The 20219-nt window shown below is 42.5% G+C and overlaps 1 protein-coding gene across 4 annotated transcripts in view; it reads right to left on the reverse strand.

Annotated features, from left to right (window-relative positions):
- Positions 1–17886: 17886 nt before the first annotated feature.
- Positions 17887–20219, reverse strand: part of SLIT2 (slit guidance ligand 2) — a 310878-nt gene continuing 308545 nt past the window's right edge. For all 4 annotated transcript variants that reach the window (XM_011221190.3, XM_002916360.4, XM_019796534.2 and 1 more), the window contains one exon: positions 17887–19626. In XM_011221190.3, coding sequence (XP_011219492.1) covers positions 19385–19626 — 242 coding nt within the window. In that variant the 3' untranslated portion in view covers positions 17887–19384. The remainder of the gene's footprint in view (positions 19627–20219) is intronic.

Here is a 20219-nt window from a genome sequence, read left to right on the forward strand (position 1 = left end):
GGCAAGAGAGATTGAACTGAACTCTGAATACAACAGGATCAATGAGGATTTACAGCCGATGGGCAGGATGAGGGGCTGGATGGGAAATTACCAGGAGGAATTTTGTTACTTACTACAGGTGGCAGGGTGGTAGGAGATCAAGGGTTTGAGATGAGTGACTTAATTTCCTATCAAGGATGGTGGGTGTTTTTGATAAACTGGTTTAGCAGGATTCTTTGCTAAAACTGGGATTTGCAGAAGACCTAGCAAAGAAGAGGACTCAAAAGAGCCTGACTAAAGTTTGGTCAAGGAAGAAGTCCTTGTCATGGCCACTGCCATGAGGTCCTAAGGGCCACTGGACTCCCCTTGTTTCTTTCCAGCCGAGACTGTGCCTTTTCCCTTTTCTCCTTCCTCTTGGAGACTGAGAAATCTGCAACCTGGAGCGATCACTTCCTTTGGCAGCTGCTCCATTTGTCCTGGGCTGGTCCAAGGCCAGGGAGAAGAGGATTAGAGGAAGGAGAGTGGGGGTGGGAATGCTTGATGGCTGCCCTGGAGAGGGGAGGCTTAGCTGGGGATTTATCCTTGTTGTGGGGGGAAAAAAAATTCTGGGAAAATACTTCCTGAGTTCTAAATATCAGAGAATGCACTCCACAGAGTTGAGAGCTGTCTTCACGTTCCCAGGGTATCTCTTTAATGAAAATACAGAGTCCGTGCAGTGATTCTGCAAAACTTTCTCCCTATAAAGTCCTATTATGTTTGCATGCATATTTATACAAAGTCATAACCCAGGAGAGAAAAATGCTACTGTCCTGTAGGACTAGATTCATTGATTGTGTGGGTAATGGTAAAAATCCATACTCTGGCCTCATTTGGGGGCCATGACTGTGACTTTAAAATTCAAGATATATCACTTTCCCAGAAAAGGCAGCCTGAGCATAGACGTGAAGTCTTTGGGTGATTAATGATTAGAATCCCCTAAGAGTGAGCTGTGGAGGAGCCAGACAAACGGAATTAAAATGTTGCATGTTGCCTAACATTCCCTCAGATGCCTCAGAATCTCCCTGCACATTTGTCATTTCTCGCATCCTCTTAAAAGTCAGCTACATTTCCAAACTCCTAAAAGTTTAGTGAGAATCTTGATTGAGGTAGGGTTTCTTTTCTTTCTTTTTCCCAGATGATAATAGCCTTCAAGATTAATGCTCCATTATTTCCATGGTGTTTGTTTCTCAACAGGAACATTTGGATATGAATACTTAATCCCGTAAGAGTGCTGTAAGAATGAATAAAATAAGTGCAGGTCTTGGCACACAGTGGGTCCTCAATAACGGTAGGCATTGTCAGCATTACTATGTGTGACAGACCTTGGTGATTTGGTCTCTACAGAATCGAATTCCTGTCGTTCTTACAGCAACACCTCTAATTTTCTTTGGGCTCCCATTGTTCCCTCACTGAGTCTAAGTGTTCAGATCATGTTAGAAGATCATATCTTAAAATAACAAGTAATTATTTACCAGAACTTTACCAGGTACCGGGCATGGTTCTAAGCACTGTACGTATATGGATTATCTCATTGACTATCCAAAACCATCTCACGAAGGGATGCACTGGTGAAGGTAAGGAAAGGTGCTGTCATGCAGGACCCCAGAATATCACGGCTTCAGAACACAGAAGCTGGGGCGCCTGTGTAGCTCGGTAGGTTAAGTGGTTAAGCATCTGCCTTTGGCTCAGGTTATCATCTCAGGGTCCTGGGATCCTGCCCTGTATCAGGCTCCCTGCTCAATGAGGAGCCTGCTTGTCCCTCTCCCTCTGTCCCCGCCCACTCATTCTCTCTCTCTCTGTCTCTCAAAATATATAAATAAAATCTTAAAACAAACAAACAAACAAACAAAAAACCCCACAGAAGCTTATTTCTCTCTCCTGTAATAATCCTGATTGAAGGGGTCCAGGTAGGTGGGCTCAGCTGCGCTCTATGTGGCCTTTCAGGGGTTCAGATCCTGCCATCCACGTTTCTCAGGGCATCACCCTCATCTGCGTGGTCAGAGCTGGATCTCTGCGCTGTTTGCGGTTCAGCTGCCTACATGGAAATAAAGAGCACGAAGAAGATACGCCGAACACCTTAATTCTCGGGTCTGAAAGAGGCTCCTGTCCCTCACACTATATTCCATGAGTTAGAACTTCGTCACAAGGACACACTTAACACCAGGAGAGTCTGGGAAATGTGATCTTGCTGGGCACAAGTCCCTTCTAGGGATGACGAAGAGAACAGAGTTCAGTGGGCACTTGGTGTTACAGTACTAGCGGAAATATAGTAACACAGGTAAAACATTATTCACTCAATTTTATGAAGTGGGGAAACAGGCTTAGTGAGATTAAGTCATCATATGGAATTCTGTCTGTACCCCACCCACACACCTAACCCTAGCAGACAGTTCCTGGACCGCTTTCCTAGAGTGTCTGAGAGAGATTTCCAGCCATGGGAGCAGGGTTGGCCAGCTCCCACAGTTAATGGTCCCAGAGCAAGCCTTGGTCACTGAGGGGGCAAGAGTCAATGGATAAATTACCCAATATTCTCTGTCCCTTCATTCCACAGCTCTGAGATGTGGCCCACAAAGTCAGAGTGACCACCGTGTGACTCGATGGTCCACAGCAGTAACCTGATCATAAACCACTCTTTATTAACTTTCTTTAATTTTCCTCCTACTCTCTCATTTCCCTCTTCCCTCATATGCGTCGTGGGATTACCTCCCAAATAAACTATTTGCCTCTAAATATCTCTGTCAACTTCTGTGTTTCGTCATTGAAACTAATACATGCACACAGCAAATTCTGGAGGAACCAGCCCTTGAATTTGGCTTGCTGTATCCAGACCTGCCTTCTTAACCACATGGCAAAAGTTTCCCAAGTCCTGAGCAGGAGAACAGTGTCTCATATATCACTTCATCTGCTGATGACGGGTACAATGGCTGGCACACAGGGCAAGGGAAAGGAAGGACTGATGGTTCAGCCCGGAATGTGAGCTTCTGTGTGATAGGCATGGTGCTAGTTTACATGCCTTATTTCATTGCACCCTACCCCCAGCCCCCAGACTGCCAACTCACCTAATCATCTTTGGATCTCCAGAACTCAGCACAGGGCTTGGCACAAAGGAAGTCCATGCTCAACAAATGAGTGTTGAATGGGGCTAAAGTGAACAATTAATGGTTTTTATGAAGTAGGTGCTATTATTAATTTTTGTCAGATGCAGACTCTTAAATTCAGAGAAATTAATTGCATTTCAAGATGGCAGCCTAAAAGGAGGGAGCGGAGGTAGGAAATGTGATGGTGACGGAGTCTCTGTTGTAAGCTTGACAGACACTGTGCTGATAGCTTCACTTACACTGCCTTAGTTAGACATGATGCTGATACTATGATGTAGGCTGTAAGTATCATTTTTCGAATGAGGAACTGGGGAACAGAGAGCCTAAATAACAAACATGAAATCATTCAGTTAATGGGAGACACAGTGGGATTCACTCTGAAGCCAGATCTGTTCATCTACAACTTTTATGTCTTTTTGACTATAATACACTTATAATAATTAAAAACATAAAATCACTTCTCTGGGCTAGTGCTTTTTCATATCTAACTCATTAAATCCTTATAGCAGTCCTACGAGGTTGGTACTGTAATTACCCCCCATTTCGCTATTGTCCAACACTTGACCTCTGTTTTATTCACATTGGATTGAACTATCCCACCTCATGGGACATTCATTGCCATTATCTTCTACATTCCATTTTTGTCATTAAGAAAAATGTCCTTAGTAAAATTGTGAATAATTGTATAACTTGTAGGCAAACTTTTTTCCTCTGGCTGAGTTTAGGATCTTCTTATTGCCTTTGATGTTTAACAATTTGATTATAATTACAAAGTTAATTTCCATTTATTTATCTTGCTTGGGAGTCATTGTGTTTCCTGAGTCAGAAGAATCATATTTTTGACCCATTCTGGAAAATTCATAACCATTATCCCTTTTAATATTTGCTCTTTTTCAATTCCTTCTTTTTATTTTTCCCGAAAACTTAAGTAGATATGCTAGATGTGAATAGACATGTTCAACTTTCTCATACTATCAATCATTTATCACAACACACCCCTCATATTTCTATCTTCTTTGTCTCTTTATACTGGTAATTTCTTCAAATGTATTTTCTGATTCATTAATTTTCTTTGAAGTTATTTGTCTTATGTTGTTTAACCAATATTGTTGCTTTATTTCAACAGTTGTATTTTTTATGTTTCTTCAGTTCTTTCTAAAACAAGACTGCCTGGTCTTGTTCCTCGTACATATTTTAATTTCTTATTTCTTTAATTTTTAGCTGTACTTTCTCCATATTTTTATCTGATAATTCAAATATATGAATGCTAAAATGGATTTAATTTGGTTGATTCTTGTTGCTTTTAACCCTACTAATTGGTTTACTTTCTCTAGCGTTTTATACTCTATAATGTTGATTTTCAGCTAATGTTTAAATTGCTGGGATTCCTCCTATAGAGGGTATTTGTGTTTGTTCCTGCCAAGTCCCCTGAAAGCTAACAACTTAAGACCACTTTAAGTTAATTTATTGAGAGGTAATGCAAATTTAAAACTCAGCCCTCTTGAAGGCAGGCCTATGGTTACAGCTTCTCTTAGCTTCCTCTTTGGTTTGGCTCTTGGTGCCTTCTCTACTTTCTCACATACTCAGCTATGGGTTTAAAAGAATAATTGTATATTGTATGTTCTGTTATACTGGGTATTTTGTGACAAAAAGGATTTAAAAGATATATTTTCTGACATACAGCTGGAAACATAACTGCATTAAAATCCATCTTGAAAGTATTAATTTCCCACCCTTTCATAAAGGCACCGAATACTTTTACTGACTCCTTCAGGCTGCATTTCTAGGCCCCAGCTTGGCAGCAGTGACTGGGCATAATGTTAAGAGCTTGGGTAGGATGAGGTCAATAGAAAGACAACCATGCTCTTACTTACCAGTTAGTTTTTCTTGGGAAATGTGGCCACCAATTAGCCCTAGAAGCACAGCTTGGGGCTGGTCCACCTACTTTTGCATTTGGCATCCCCAGATGGACAACCTTTGCAGTTGCACTGCAATGGCCTCTGTCCCCACTGTCAACCCCAAAGCCTCCTCTTCATCTCAGTGCCAAAATGGAACAATGATGTCTATCCTCTTTTCCCCATCATTTCTGCCAGACTGAATGCCACCTGCTCCAAGAAGCCTCTTTTTTTGTTTGTTTGTTTAAAGATTTATTTATTTATTGGGGTGCCTGGGTGGCTCAGTTGGTTAAGCATCTGCCTTCAGCTTAGGTCATGATCCCAGGGTCCTGGGCTCCTGAGATGGAGCCCTATGTCGGGCTTCCTGCTCAGTGGAGAGCCTGCCTTCTCCCTCTCCCTCTACTGCCTCTCCTGCTTGTGTTCAATCTCTCCTGCTTGTGTTCAATCTCTCTCTCTCAAATAAATAAAATCTTTTTAAAAGAAAAACATTTATTTACTTGAGAGAAAAAGACAGAGAAAGCAAGTGGGGTGAGAGACAGGGGGAGAGGGAGAGAGAGAGTCTGCAAGCAGACTCCCAACTGAGCATGGAGCCCCACACAGGGCTCCATCATATGGTCCATGAGATCCCCACCCGAGCTGAAACCAAGAGTCAGACCTCAAACAACTGAGCCACCCAGGCATCGCCAGGAAGCCTCTTTTAACTCTCTTTGACCCAGTTGACTCTATCACTCACTCCCTTGTCTCTGCTACTGCCAAATATTTTACTTATACCTGTGAAGGAAATCAGAATATATCAGTTTAAAAGATGCCTTTTCGGGGGCGCCTGGGTGGCTCAGTCAGTTAACTGTCTGCCTTCGGCTCAGGTCATGATCTCGGAGTCCTGGGATTGAGCCCCACATTGGACTCCCTGCTCAGGGGGTGTCTGCTTCTTTATCTGCCCCTCACCTCACTCTCATGTGCTCCCTCACTCTCTCTCTCTCAAGTAAATAAATAAAATCTTTAAAAAAAATTAAATAAAATATGCCTCTTTGATATAAACATTACTTTGAATGGAAGGCAATTAAGATGCAGCAAATGCAGGAAAAGCTCTCTCTACCCTCTTCTTTTCTGCCTGTAGGCAGGATATACTCTCTCCTTTTATCTGAGATACCCTAGTGACAGCATTAGAGGAAGCTGCGAACACACCTTACTCTATTAGTTTCCTCCCATTTATTTACCTTCTCACAGTCTTCTGCCCTTGGGAGCCCAACACTGCTTTGTGTAGTCCTGTCATTTCTCTACAAATATACTCTTCTCTGTTGAAGATGTCATATACGCTGAAATTCTAGGCCACCACCATGTTTGGCTTTGAGTTCCATGTCCTTGAGGTTTCTTTTGCCTGATGTGTGCTCTACCTACTAATAAACTAGTTCGTTTTCCTCTTGTTAATTTGTCTTCTTGTTAAAGAGCCCCAGCTAAAAAACCTAAGATGGGTATCGGTTACATTTTGCCTCCATTACACCTATCATACTGCGATGTTCTTTATTTCCTAAATACCCGTCTCCCTTACCAAATGAGGAATTACTTCATGACTCTTGTCGGGAGTACTCGTGTTTACTTGATCCCCAGTAAGCGTCCTTGAGATACTTTTTCATTAGCGTATCTACGTATTCAGTTAATATTTATTGAGCGTCATGCCTGTAGCAGACACCACGCTCTCCCAGGGCAACCGCAGAGAAGGGGACCCAGGGGCAAGAATATGCTACTGAATTGGAGAGAATACTCTCTCGAATCTTCTACAGCTCTTTGGCCGTATCGCAGTGATGGTACTTACTTACCACTTCATGGGGCAATTATGTTGTCATCTGTCATGTTTCCAATGTGACTATTAGTTCTTCCAAGACAGAGAACAACCGCTTATTTATTTTTTATTCCACTTATCAGGCATAGGGGTCAGCAAACTCTGGCCCGCGGGCCAAATGTTGCCTGCTACCTATTTTTCATCTGGCCTGTGAGCTACAAACAGTGTTGATAGTGTTAAATGTTTGAAAAAAGAAATCAAAAGAATATTTCACGACACATGAAAATGAAAATTATATGAAATATAAATTTCAGTGTCCATAAATAAGGTTTTATTGGAATATAGCCACTCCTTATTTACATATTGCCTGTGGCTACCATTTACATATTAACAATGGCAGAGCTGACTGGTTGTAAAAGAGACTTTTTGGCCACAGACAAAAAATATTTACTATCTTGCCATTTACAGAAAAAAACTTACAGGCTCTGATCTAGCATGTTAACCTTTTGTGAACAAATGATGCTGGCGTTGACTTCAGGAGCAGGTAAGGTCTGGGCTAGGAGGAGAAAGGAGGAGGAAATCCTTCATTGTGTTGTGAGGGCACCTTTGGATGCCTCGCAGCTGGTGGTACTCATGGGGTCTCTCTAGAGGAACAGGCAACGCTGTGCTAAGACCTGAGTCTAGCTCCCCTTCTTCCCCCAGAATGAAAGGTAAGCTTTATTCTGCTACCATATCCATTTCATTCCAGAAAAGCAGTAAGAACATGTGACTTCATCACAGAATACTTGTCAGGGGCGGAGACATAGCTTGACTCGGTGGAGGGAAAGGAAGGGCAGAGTTACCGAAGGGAAGGAAGTAGAGNTATCCATTTCATTCCAGAAAAGCAGTAAGAACATGTGACTTCATCACAGAATACTTGTTCCAGGGGCGGAGACATAGCTTGACTCGGTGGAGGGAAAGGAAGGGCAGAGTTACCGAAGGGAAGGAAGTAGAGATCCTCCACAGCTTCTCTTACAATGGGAATATTTGGGGGACTGATTATACTTTCACTTAATATCCAATTTCTCTTTCTAAAAGTATTCAATGACTTCATGTTTGGCTTTGAGTAAAATTTCAAATCCTGCCCCTTACAAAGCCCATGATGGTCAAGCAGGCCAGCCCTGGCTTCCCTCTGCTATCCCAGTTGGTGCCACTTGTCCCCTCTCTGTACCTTAGCTTCACGTGTCCTTTCTGTTCCTCAAACACACTTTTCTCTCCTCAGGGCTCCTCAAGTGGATTCTCCTTCTTCTCGGTCCAGCTCATTGTCCTTCATCAGCTGTCGGTTCAAGCATCACCTCCACACTGAAACCTTTTCTAACTCCCTGACCTAAGAGAGGATCCTTCCTATTATTATTTTCTATTCCAGAATCCCTCACATAACTTATTACAATTTTGAATTATGCAATATTTGCTGGTTTACTTGATTTGTTGTCTTCACCACTAGAATGTAAGCCCAAGAGGGCAGAGGCCACTTATCACATTGGAGGTTAGGGCTTCCCCTTCTGTTTGGGGGAACACAAACATTCATCCAAACATCTCTCATGGAGGCTGAGACTGGAATCAAATTCTCTCTGGCCTGGGGGCACCTGGGTGGCACAGCGGTTAAGCGTCTGCCTTCGGCTCAGGGCGTGATCCCGGCATTACGGGATCAAGCCCCACATCAGGCTCCTCCGCTATGAGCCTGCTTCTTCCTCTCCCACTCCCCCTGCTTGTATTCCCTCTCTCGCTGGCTGTCTCTATCTCTGTCGAATAAATAAATAAAAAAATCTTTAAAAAAAAATTCTCTCTGGCCTGGTGCAGCCGACGATCATTTGTGGTTTGTGTTGGCCACAAGTAAGAGCAAGAAATGAGGCTGATGCTGTACGCTTGCTTTTTCGGCCAATCAGATACTCACGTGAAGGAGGCATTTTAGTCGACAATTGTCTAACAAATCACCCCAGAACTTAGTAACCTAAAACATCAATAATCATTTTCATCTTTCACAGTTTCTATTGTACAGAATTTGGGAAAGGGCTAGACTGTTGGTCCTGTGGGCTGCTATCATCTGAAGGCTTGACTAGAACTGGCTGAGGGCCTGAGGCCTAAGCTCTTCCTATGTTGGATCCCTAACCCCCAATGTGATAGTATTTGCAGGTTTGAGGGGAATTAGTGTTAGCTTGGTCACAAGGGTGGGGCCATCACGATGGTTAGAAGTCTTACAGGAAGATGAAGAGACAGAGAGAAAGAGAGAGAGAGAGAGAGACAGGCGATGACCATCTGCAAGCCAGTAAGAGTTTCACCAGAACCTAACTGGCTGGTACCGTGGACTTTCTGGTACCCTGAACTTTCTGGCCTCCATAACTGTGAGAAATAAATCTCAGTTCCTCTTTAAGCCACCCAGTCTCTGGTCTGTTGCTATTGCAGCCTGAGCTAAGGCACCAGATAATTTCTTTCTTGCTCTTGGAAGACTGAGACAGCCTGAGTCATAGGACGACTTTGGGTTGCCAAGCTCAGGACCTTTGGGGAGATGAAACTCCGTTCTCCAGTGAGGGGGTGGTAATTATTTCTTTTTATGTTTGGGAGGCTGAATGAGGACACTGCTGGACCTGGCAAGAAGACTAGGAAAGGGAAAATACTGGGATTCTGCATATGTGAGACAGAAACCTGCAACCATTATTCAGGGGTGTGCGAGTCTTGTGGCCAAGGTAAAGGACGGCTGTGAAGGGATATTCTGCTGGTTTCTAGAGCACTAGACACATGGGGATCAAGCAGTAATGACTGGCTCCTTCAAGCAGCATGTCACTCTCATCAGATCTCATTATAGAAATGCCACCCATTATCTCCCTGATTTCCCTGAGGTGGAAGTTTGCCACTTTCTGCACCTCGAAGGGCCATCACATTGCTCCACAGCAGTCTCTGTTCACTCCCTAGCGGAGACAGGAGTATCCCAGGCTGTGTTCGCCAGGAGGCTGACAGTGCATACATAATGTCTATGGAGACTGCCTTTAGAACTGCCACCCACGGAAAGGAAGGGAAGGAAGCAGGCTTGGGGAGAGGGGAGAAGTTGCAATTTGATGCAATCTTCAAGGTTTCGGCTGATCCTCTGGGGAGCTATGCAGCTGGGGTGGTCCTTCTCACACGTTCCAAACTGGGGACAGGGGATCAGGCACTTAAATGCTGTGGCCTCTAGTCATTGCATGGAGACCGCCCTGGAGAGAGTGTGTGACCTTGGAAAAGATGTTTCTTTTATGTAAGGCAAGTCTAACAGGGTCTGAGAGCTGAGGGCTGTCCACTGACAGAGGGTTCAGTAGCTGGCAGGGTCAGCCCTTTGGGCCTGAAGTATTTCCAGCAGATATGTCATAGCGTCCACAGGAGATTGGCCAGGGCGTGCTGGTAATACCTTGAGGAGGTGGTTGGATCCATACTTCCCTTAAATTATAATGTGAAAGAACAAGATCCAAGCTGAGCTGAGGAAAAGAAAAGGAAAACCCTGATTGTTTCAGGTCTAGGATATCTCTCCAAATGTGGCATTCTTTCTATCACAGACCAACTGGTCGGGTTCCACACTGTATCACAACAGTCATTCCTAAAACTGCTGTCTTTGAATTTTCTACTTTTAAAAAGAAAACGATTCAAATAAAGAAAATGGGATCACACAAAGCTGCTAATGTTATTCTTTTTGATTTGGACCTCAGCCAATTCTTCGAGGAATTTAATTTTTACCTGTATTCCTATGTGAAGGAGGGTCAGATTTCTGGAGTCCTGGTTGTCTCCCTCGGCTCGAAAGCTGACCTATCATCCAGTCTGTGAGTTGGGCCCTTCAAATGATCTGCAAAGGTAGGTTCTTCAGCTGGGGCAAAGGCTCAGGTGACAAGGTGTCACTGGGCTTTCCTTAATTGATTCTGACTTTGGAATTAGTAAGTGAAGTTTTGTTCTAGGAAATTGTGGGGTGTGTTTGTGTGTGTGTGTGTGTGTACATGTGTGCATCAGGGCTCAGAGGAACAGCTCCAGGTCTGACTGAACTGACCTCGCTGGTCCTCTTGCCTCCTGCGTGGGCTTGACTTGTGAGTGTCCTACATTTTGATTGCAGCTGTGATGTCAATCACTATACTCTCAACTCTGTTCTCAGCTTTGCTTGCCTCTTGGGACAATCCCGTGTTAATATTCTAAAATACAGACGCATTTAGAAGAAAGGGCAAAAAAGGAAAAGAAGATTAAACGAGGAGACAGAGATACAGGGGTTTCCACTTCCTTTCCTGAGCTATGAGACCACCACGCTTTTGTTTGCCAAATGATAAGAGATCTCTTTCCTAATCAGAGTATGGTGCGCACCATTCAGAAATGTGTTCCTGCTCCCTTCACGGCTCCAAAAGGGAGCTGACAGGCATTCGAAGAGAAGAATTGTAGAGAACGTAGGAATAATAGGAATGAAAAAAATCAATGTGGAGATGTAATTGAAAGTAAGAACTGGCGGTCAAGGTAAGTGAATGGTAATATTGTGAGCAGAAACCAAAGAAGATCAGGTAACTGTGAGATTAGGCAATTCACAGATGTGCATCTCGCCCCTTTCTGGGATAACGCCGGCCTCTGCAATGCTGGACAGAGATGTTATCAGACGTGCTCATTCAAAGAGAAGTTCCTTTCCAGTTTTTTTCCATGTCCTTTTTTTTTTTTAAAAATTTCCTTACAAAGAATGCCTTGAGACCTGGAATGAGTCCAAGGCTGTGACTTTGCAACTGATACAGCTGGACGCGGGCATGTTCGATCCTGTCCTTGTGACTATCTTCGCAACAGAATTTGATTGCTCTCCGTGAGCCCACTCTATCAAGCACACCTGACCAGAACGATGACCAGAAACACTTAAGCAGCCACACAAAACTCATTCTGTCTGACCAGTCTCAGTTCCTGGAAGAAAACTGCAGTTAGAAGTATTATTTATCTTCCTTTACCCAAGGAGAGATATAATGAAGAAGATTTTGTAGTGTTTTGATTGGGAAAGTGAGTGCTATTCTTGGACATTTTTTTTTTTAAACCAAAATAACTCCCCTTGAGAAATACTCATTCCTCTAGCATTACCTCATGAGGCCGTCCACAGACTTTGCCTAACAATTTCAGTGAAATCAATATTGCATTATGGTTGGAGTCAGATCTGGATGGTGTGACCTTGGGCAAGTCACTTAATCTCTCTGCCACAATCTGCGTGAACACACTGAAAATAATTCTAAACACTTCAAGAAGGGGAGGAAGATTAATGACGGCAAGTTTTTTTAGATGACTGTCTCTGTCGCTGTTTCTCCCACTCCTTCATCTCGTGTATGAGCTTTTTTATGTCTGATTTTCTTTGGAATCCAAATTCAGCCACCCACACATTGACACAAAGACAAAGCTAGCTCCAAATGCAGGATGACAATGCCTCCACTCTGCTGAATTTTTTATCTGTGGACAGAGTTAGCACTTGCAAGTGCCCTCTGTTTCCCCTCTTGGGAGGAAGCGGGGGAGGCAGAGACATTCATTTGGAAAATAATTGCTGCATATACCGTCTTACTCTCTTCATTCTGGGTGATTTTGTGGCTTCTTGCTCTTGGGCATCCTGCTTCCTCAACCCCACTGTAGCTGGGCCCCACTTTTTACCTCCCATTGTTTAACCAGCTCATGTAATTGATGACCCAGTTTTCTCTTCTCACTCGGGCCTCAGTATTCCCTCCAGGATAAATCTCGAGTGTTTGCCCCACACCTTTGCAAGCTGTGACGACGGGATAATCTGATACTTACTGACCCACTGAGTGCAAACCTTGGGACCTCACCAACTCTTCTAGTTGTCGTTCTGACTCTCCTCTCCTTTTGCTATCAGACTTAGTGAGAGGGCATTGTATTAGCTCATAAGTTCCGTTCCTGACCTCCGGCTATCCAGCGATTACCTCATACTGCTCTTTCTTCTTCTCCACTGTAGGGCCAATGTGTCCTAGAGACATCAGCATTATCGAAAGATTCATCTTATTCCTGTGGTCAAGTTCATTCTATTGGGTCTAAATCCACTTATCTGTTGTCTTGGCTTCAACTATACCACTTCTGTGGATAAATCTACAGTATTAGACATCTCAATCCACAATTTATTTAAAAATATCCTTTCCTGGGACACCTGGGTGGGTCAGTTCGTTAAGTGTCTGCCTTTGGCTCAGGTCATGATCCCAGGGTCCTGGAATCGAGTCCTGCATCGGGCTCCCTGCTCAGCAGAGAGCCTGCTTCTTCCTCTCCCTCTGCTGCTCCACCTGCTTGTGCTCTCCCTGTCAAATAAATAAATAAATAAAATCTTAATAAAAAAGAAAATACTTTAAAATATCCTTTCCTACCATTTGTCAGTCTCACAGCATATATTGAAGGCTTGAGAAGATCCCTTTGTGGGGAATCTGGAACACCATATTAAAAAGTTTGGATTTTAGCCTATAGACAGAGTTTATTGAACATATCTAAGATATTTAAAGATATTAAAGACACCATCTGGAGGAATGCATTGTTTTCATTCAACAGACAGGAGGTCGGGCTGAGGGTGGAAAGCTGGGGCTTCCCACGTGGCAACTCTAATTTGTTTCTAGCCTCATGCGGGGACCCAAACTCTGCCGCGAATACACGCAGATTTCAATTCTTGTGCTCTAGAAACAGCAGAAACAAAGAGACAAGCTCAAAACAAGGAGCTATACTCGACTTCCCCTTCTTCCTTGGCAAACATAACCAATGTCATCGTGAATTATTAATTCTTCCACTGTAACGGTACAGTCTGTTCTGTCTTAACTGATTCATTTGCCATTTTTTTCCCTTTCTTATTCCTGGCTCTTACCTTCTTTTTGGCCTTAAGAAATAGCCACCTGAACAATTCACTTGACATCATGCTATCAACTAAAATTCCTGTGATACTTGTGTGAACAATTCTCCTACTGAGATAATCTTCATAGACTTCCATTGCCCACTAAAGATTTCTGAACTTCCTAGACCTCATCCCCAAATATGGCCTGTATATTTTCACATTTTATCAGCTTAATAGTGAGTCAATATAATGCGACTTTTCTCTGGTCTTCTGAATGGGTAAGGTACTTCTCTCTTTCCATACCATTAACAACATTATTATTATTTGAAGATTTATCTGAGAGAAGGAGAGAGAGAGCAAGCAAGCATGAGCAGGAAGGAGAGAACATCTCAAATGGACTCCACGCTGAGTGGACCCCCTACGTGGGTCTCAATCTCATGACCCCAAGATCACAACCTGAACCGAAACCAAGAGCTGGATGCTTAACTGACTGCCCCACCCAGGCGCCCCTCCATACCACTCTAAGCAAGCACTACTACCATGGCTCCTCCAGGCTCAATCCACATCTACAATAATTTATTTACAGAGACTACATCTCTCAATATCCGGTACAACACAACCAGTCTTCCCTCATATTTCTTGCACTGTTTTGGTTTCGTTGATGAGAACTGGAGCATCCTAGGAGTTGAAGGAAGATTTTTACCTCTTTGGTTGGATGCACAGCCCCCTGGCATACTCACAAAGTGGCACCCAAATGCACAGATATTATCTGATGATTTTCCAGTTGACTCATTTCCTGAGCCTCTGGCCTTGGTGTACAGAGAAAGGAATGCATATGAGTCTCCAAGCATGCGTTGGTCAGCAGTTGTTTCTTTCAATCTAGCCTCACCCACTTTTGAATTCATGAAAATTCCTTGGAGATTCCAGAAATATTATTCTTAATTTTCAGTGCTATTTAAAGTATTCATATTTTCTGTGTCTTCAGAGGTATTTCATTTGGAAGTTGAGGAACCGCATTAAACAAAACTATTTACTTGCTGTTTTATTTATTTTTTTAAAGATTTTATTTATTCATTTGACAGAGATAGAGACAGCCAGCGAGAGAGGGAACACAAGCGGGGGGAGTGGGAGAGGAAGAAGCAGGCNTAAAGATTTTATTTATTCATTTGACAGAGATAGAGACAGCCAGCGAGCGAGGGAACACAAGCGGGGGGAGTGGGAGAGGAAGAAGCAGGCTCCCAGAGGAGGAGCCTGATGTGGGGCTCGNAGGAGAAGTCTGATGTGGGGCTCGATCCCAGAACGCCAGGATCATGCCCCGAGCCGAAGGCAGATGCGTAACGACTGAGCCACCCAGGCACCCCTACTTGCTCTTTTAAAATAGAAATCCATTTTTGTTGTGATTTTGAAAGATCCCTGCAAACAGGTGATCAAAAGAAAAATATAGACTATTTAAAGTGCGTTAATGAAGACAGAAAACGGCCTGTGTTATATTATACACAGAAGAGAAATCTATCTATGCCTCGCTCTGGCCACACGGACTTTTGTTTCCTTGACCACATCGGAATTCCTGGCCTCCTCAGGCTCTCTGCGTTGACCCCCAGCTTTGACGCCCTCACATATTTCCATCAGTCTCTATCCTGGATTTCACTTTATCCTTCACGACTTGGCTTAAAAGTCACTTCCTCACAGAGTCATTCCCTGACCTCCCAGGATGTATTTGACTGGATTTCTCTGCTTCACGTTTTTCTAGCACCTCACATCTTTCGTCAGGGCACTTAACCACCATCTGAAATGCCATGTAGTTTGGTCATTTGTATAATACGTATTACTCACGTTAACCTCAACTCCAACTGCACAGAGCCACCTGCTCTAAAATGTGATGCTTGGTTTGTCTGAACTATGTATCGAAAGCTCAGCATAATGTCTGCACAGGAGAGGAGATAGAAAATAAAAATTTGTTGTTAGATGACTTTGGAGTATATAGAGAGGATTAAGAATGAAAATAACTTGGGGCGCCTGGGTGGCACAGCGGNGCTTATGTATTTTATATAGTTTTATTTGCTTTATAAAAAGCTTTATAGGAAGCTTCACATGTGTTTTTATAACTTATATCCTTTTACAAACATCAGTTTTGACGTAATGGTCACTTTACGGTGTAGATGACTCCATAATGGTCAAGATCTCTAAGTCCTGAATCAATTTCAGCAGTCTTTCTTTCAATCANAAAAAAAAAAAAAAGAATGAAAATAGCTTATGTATTTTATATAGTTTTATTTGCTTTATAAAAAGCTTTATATGAAGATTCCACATGTGTTTTTATAACTTATATCCTTTTACAAACATCAGTTTTGACGTAATGGTCACTTTACGGTGTAGATGACTCCATAATGGTCAAGATCTCTAAGTCCTGAATCAATTTCAGCAGTCTTTCTTTCAATCATTTCTCTAGAAAGAGCTGCTGCTGACAAGGCAAGCCATCCAAAAACAATGCTCAGAGCAATTCTAAAACCGAGGTTAGTCTATCATTGCTTAGAAATAATTTCAGAAAAGGTAAGGTGAGCGCAAATTCCAAAGATTGAGATAGTTATTATTCAATGAACGCATCGGAAATTAAACACATGTCAAATCCCTTGATTGTGCCTCAACGCATGTGAGAATTTAAAGTAAACACATTAGGGATGTTTAATCACTTTGTCTTTTCAGATTACAAACACCCATTGTTCTGTGTAATAGCTTTGATTCTGAAATGGACAAAATTGTTTTTTGTTTTAACTTACTGAATTCTGTTGGAAATGCTCTAGATTAGTTTCTTATTTAAAGGAATCCTATAGTCAAGGCTTTGTAAGTGAGGAGCTTCCCCCCCGCCCCAGGGTTCTTTATTTTTATTTATTTATTTTTATTATGATATGTTAGCCACCATACAGTACACCATTAGTTTTTGATGTAGTGTTCCATGACTCATTGTTTGTGTATAACACCCAGTGCTCCAAGCAATATGTGCCCAGTGAGGAGCTTTTTATAACATGAATAAGTACCCCTAATTTGTCTCATTTGCAAGTAATTATTTGGCTATTGGATTTTCTCAAAGAAGGGCTCCTGTACAGAATGCAGTCTCATCACGAGGCAAACGATCGCCTAAGAAACTTGCTAACTCAGCCCAAATCCCAGGCAATCATAATTCTATTTTGTGCCTTTAGAAGCAGGAAGGAAAGAGAATATAGTCTGGAAGCTACTAAGGCTTCACTTTCTTCCCTTAAAAAAGAAAAACAAAAAACCAAACATCTCTAATCTCTACCACTTCAACTGACATGATTGGCAGGGAGAATAACTGTGCTGTGGAAATAAGGTTCCAGGGTTTAAAAGTCCCCTGGTAGAGGACGCCCCCTTTATCTCTTGAACATGGACCCTGTGGTCTGAGTGGCCTGGGTGGAATTCAGCTCTCCTGTCTTCGAGCTCTTTATGCCTGTGTCAAATGGGAGCCCAATAATCCCATAGGTTTATAGTGAGAGAAGAGTGAGATATTTCATATAAAGCCCTTGTCATAGCACCTGGCATATAATAAGTCCTTGGAAATAGTGGCTATTGAGATAACACATACCTATAAACACAGATCTAACTCCTATTATGTTCGCAGATGTTTCTTTGCTTAACAAGGGATGCCCAGTCCTTAAAAAAAATGAAACAAACAGTGGGAATACATAAATGTTTTACAAAGACCGTATAATATTGACACAATGAAAATATAGACCTTTTAAACAAAAATGAATAAATGATTGGACACCTGTGTCTGTGTGTGCGTGTTCACATATGTGTGCGCATGTGCACGATTTTCTTATAGGAAAATGAAGAAATTCTAGCATGGTGCTTAAGTGAGACTATCCACGTAGCTCATGCTGTTTCCGTTCTAAGCCTTGCCTACGGTGCCTGCGGAGAAAAGCACTCTTTGTCTTTGTTTTCCATCTGGTTCTAATTGAGGGGAAAGAATAAAAACGAAAAAAAACCATTTGTAGTTTAGACTTCACCTTGTAATCTTTTTGGAAGAACTTAGTTGAATATGTACTTTTTTCATAGCAAAGGATAAGGATGTCTTCTTCGATCCATCTCCTTCATGTGGCCATTCCAAAGTCCCCCGATCAGACAATATGCTAATCGTAGAACAATTTCTGTCAAAAACACGATATAGGTTTTCTTTCCTGTCCTTTCTGTATCCCTTTTAGAAATTCTTAAGGAGTGGACTCTTAATATTTTGCAATTTCTAAGAAAATCACCAAGCTGTTAGTGAAGTATATATCTGTTTAATTTACAAACATCAGTAGTGTAACTGATATTAGTCTGCAGAAAGACAAAGCACACTGAATTATACATGTACATCTAATTTGCTGTGTAAAAAAAGTTTTTGGAAAGGAACATCTGCATCTTCACAGGGTACCCTGGGATTTTAATAAGGGAAGAGCACAGTCCACTATAAATCATTATCAATTCTACATTGTAATTTAGCAGCAAACATGTTAACATGGGAACATGAAGGTAATAAAGGAGCTTTATTGGTTGGAAAAAAAATCACAGTTCTTGACATTACAGCCTTTTCTCTCCCCACCCCACCCCCAATAAAAGGGCAAAAAATGTCAAGGAAATATTAATTTGTAAAATATCTACTTTTCTAGTGTCGATCGCTACACACCATTTCTGTTCTGCGAGGACACGTTGCAGAGGGGCACTTCCTTCTGTACAATGACCATCTCAAGCATAGACTTTACATGCTCTCTGCAGGGGTCCTGAAGGAGGCCAGTAGGTCAGGGACACCAGTGGTCAGATGTCAAGGTAAACAAACCGATCAACACATATTTATCCCAAGATAACACCCTATGTTAGTACTATTGCCAACCCCCCCCAAAAAATCCTGATTTTAAGTTTGAAAAATATACAAAAATATCAGGACAATTATAAATTAATATATATTAAAGCATTGAGAAACAGTAAAAGAATGGCCTAACATGTTAAGTACAATGTCCTTTGATACAATAAATATTTCTCATTGGAACTGAATACTGTATAGGGCTGTTTAGAACTCATAGAAACCAAAATTCATATTATTACTAATTTATTTATCAATAATCTATTGGTTCTTTATCTCCTTTATCATTTATATTACAAAAAATTAATACTGGAAAACGGTAGATAAACACTTTTGTGTGCTTCTTCGGCTAACATGCTGACGTTTAAAAAGAAGATAGACATTGTTTTAGCTCTCCCTTCCCTCTCGTGAATAGGACGCTGTTCTGCACTGAATATTTCTCAACCGTGTGTTCTGTGAATTCTCGGGTTCCACTCCTCCACCTTGCATCCTCAAGCACACACGGCTGCTCGAGGTGTCCTCGCGAACCACAGACATGGGAACGAGGGCACAGGGGGTCCACGGTCTGGGCGCCGATGTCACGGCGGCACATAGCAGCGCGGCTCTCCCTCGCCTCTGTGCTTCTGCTCGTCTTCAGCATGTTGCAAAGATGAATTCGCAATGCTTCCCACCCTTGTGCCGATGCCTCCGGGTTACGTCTCTCTTCCTACTTCTCTCGCATCGGGGAAGCGTTAGTTCAAGCATTTTTTTTTTCCCGAATGCAGAAAAAAAAAAAAAGTCTTTATTCTCATAATAAAAATAAGTCTGTTCTGTATTTTACAATATATTTCAAATATTTCCACTATGAAGCATTAATGAGTCCACCGCGGTTGAGACGCAGACAACATCTCCCGAAGACGCCAGCTGCCAGGGATGCATTTAGGAGGCGCACCTTGTACAGCCACACTTCACCACCTTCTCGACCTCGTCCACGAACGAGGACCCGTCAGTGCATTCGAAAGAGTATTTCCGTCGCTTGCTCCTCAGAGGTCCGCAGCACTGCCCTCCCGCACACCCACCTCTGCATTCCAACCGGGACACCTTCTTGGTCGTCTGGCAAGCGGCATAGCCTTGCTGCTTTTGGTAATAATCTCTTATCCGCTCCCCTCGACAAGAGATTTCTAGAAAAGAACAAGAAGCACGAGCATTTTCAGGGCCGGCGCTGTGAGTCCCCTGCAAACGGACCGTGGACCCACAACTCAGGTCAGGAGGTGCTGCCTTTGTCTGCCGTGGGCAACCGCGATTGTCACGGTCCTGCTTATGTTCCGTATAATGGGCTGGTGGTGCCGCCTGCTGTCCCTTGAAAAATACTTTTTTTTTTTGGGCCTTTATTTTCTGCCACGTGAACACTATATATGTGGACTATAAATACTATGCTATTGGACTGACAAGATAATTGGATTCCTAAATCTTTTCCTTTATTGCGAAAATACACATCTTCTGGTTTTACACTACTAACAGCTGGTTTTGTTTACCACAGGGAGCCGTTTCAGAGAGTTTGCAATTTAATTTATTAGACCTGGGGTTTAATATCATTCAATCTGTTACTTAATACAAGTAACATTCCACTAACTTCATAAATTACCCTAGTATGAACTAGTTCAAAAAGAGACATCTGCTTCGAGCTTCCACGGGCACGTTCTTCCTGTCTCGTCCCCCCGATACACGCACCAGAATGCCTGCCAGCTGGAGGCGAGGCACGTCCTGGTCACGC

The sequence above is a fragment of the Ailuropoda melanoleuca genome, chromosome 11 (genome assembly GCF_002007445.2).
Source record: "Ailuropoda melanoleuca isolate Jingjing chromosome 11, ASM200744v2, whole genome shotgun sequence".
Lineage (NCBI taxonomy): Eukaryota > Metazoa > Chordata > Mammalia > Carnivora > Ursidae > Ailuropoda > Ailuropoda melanoleuca.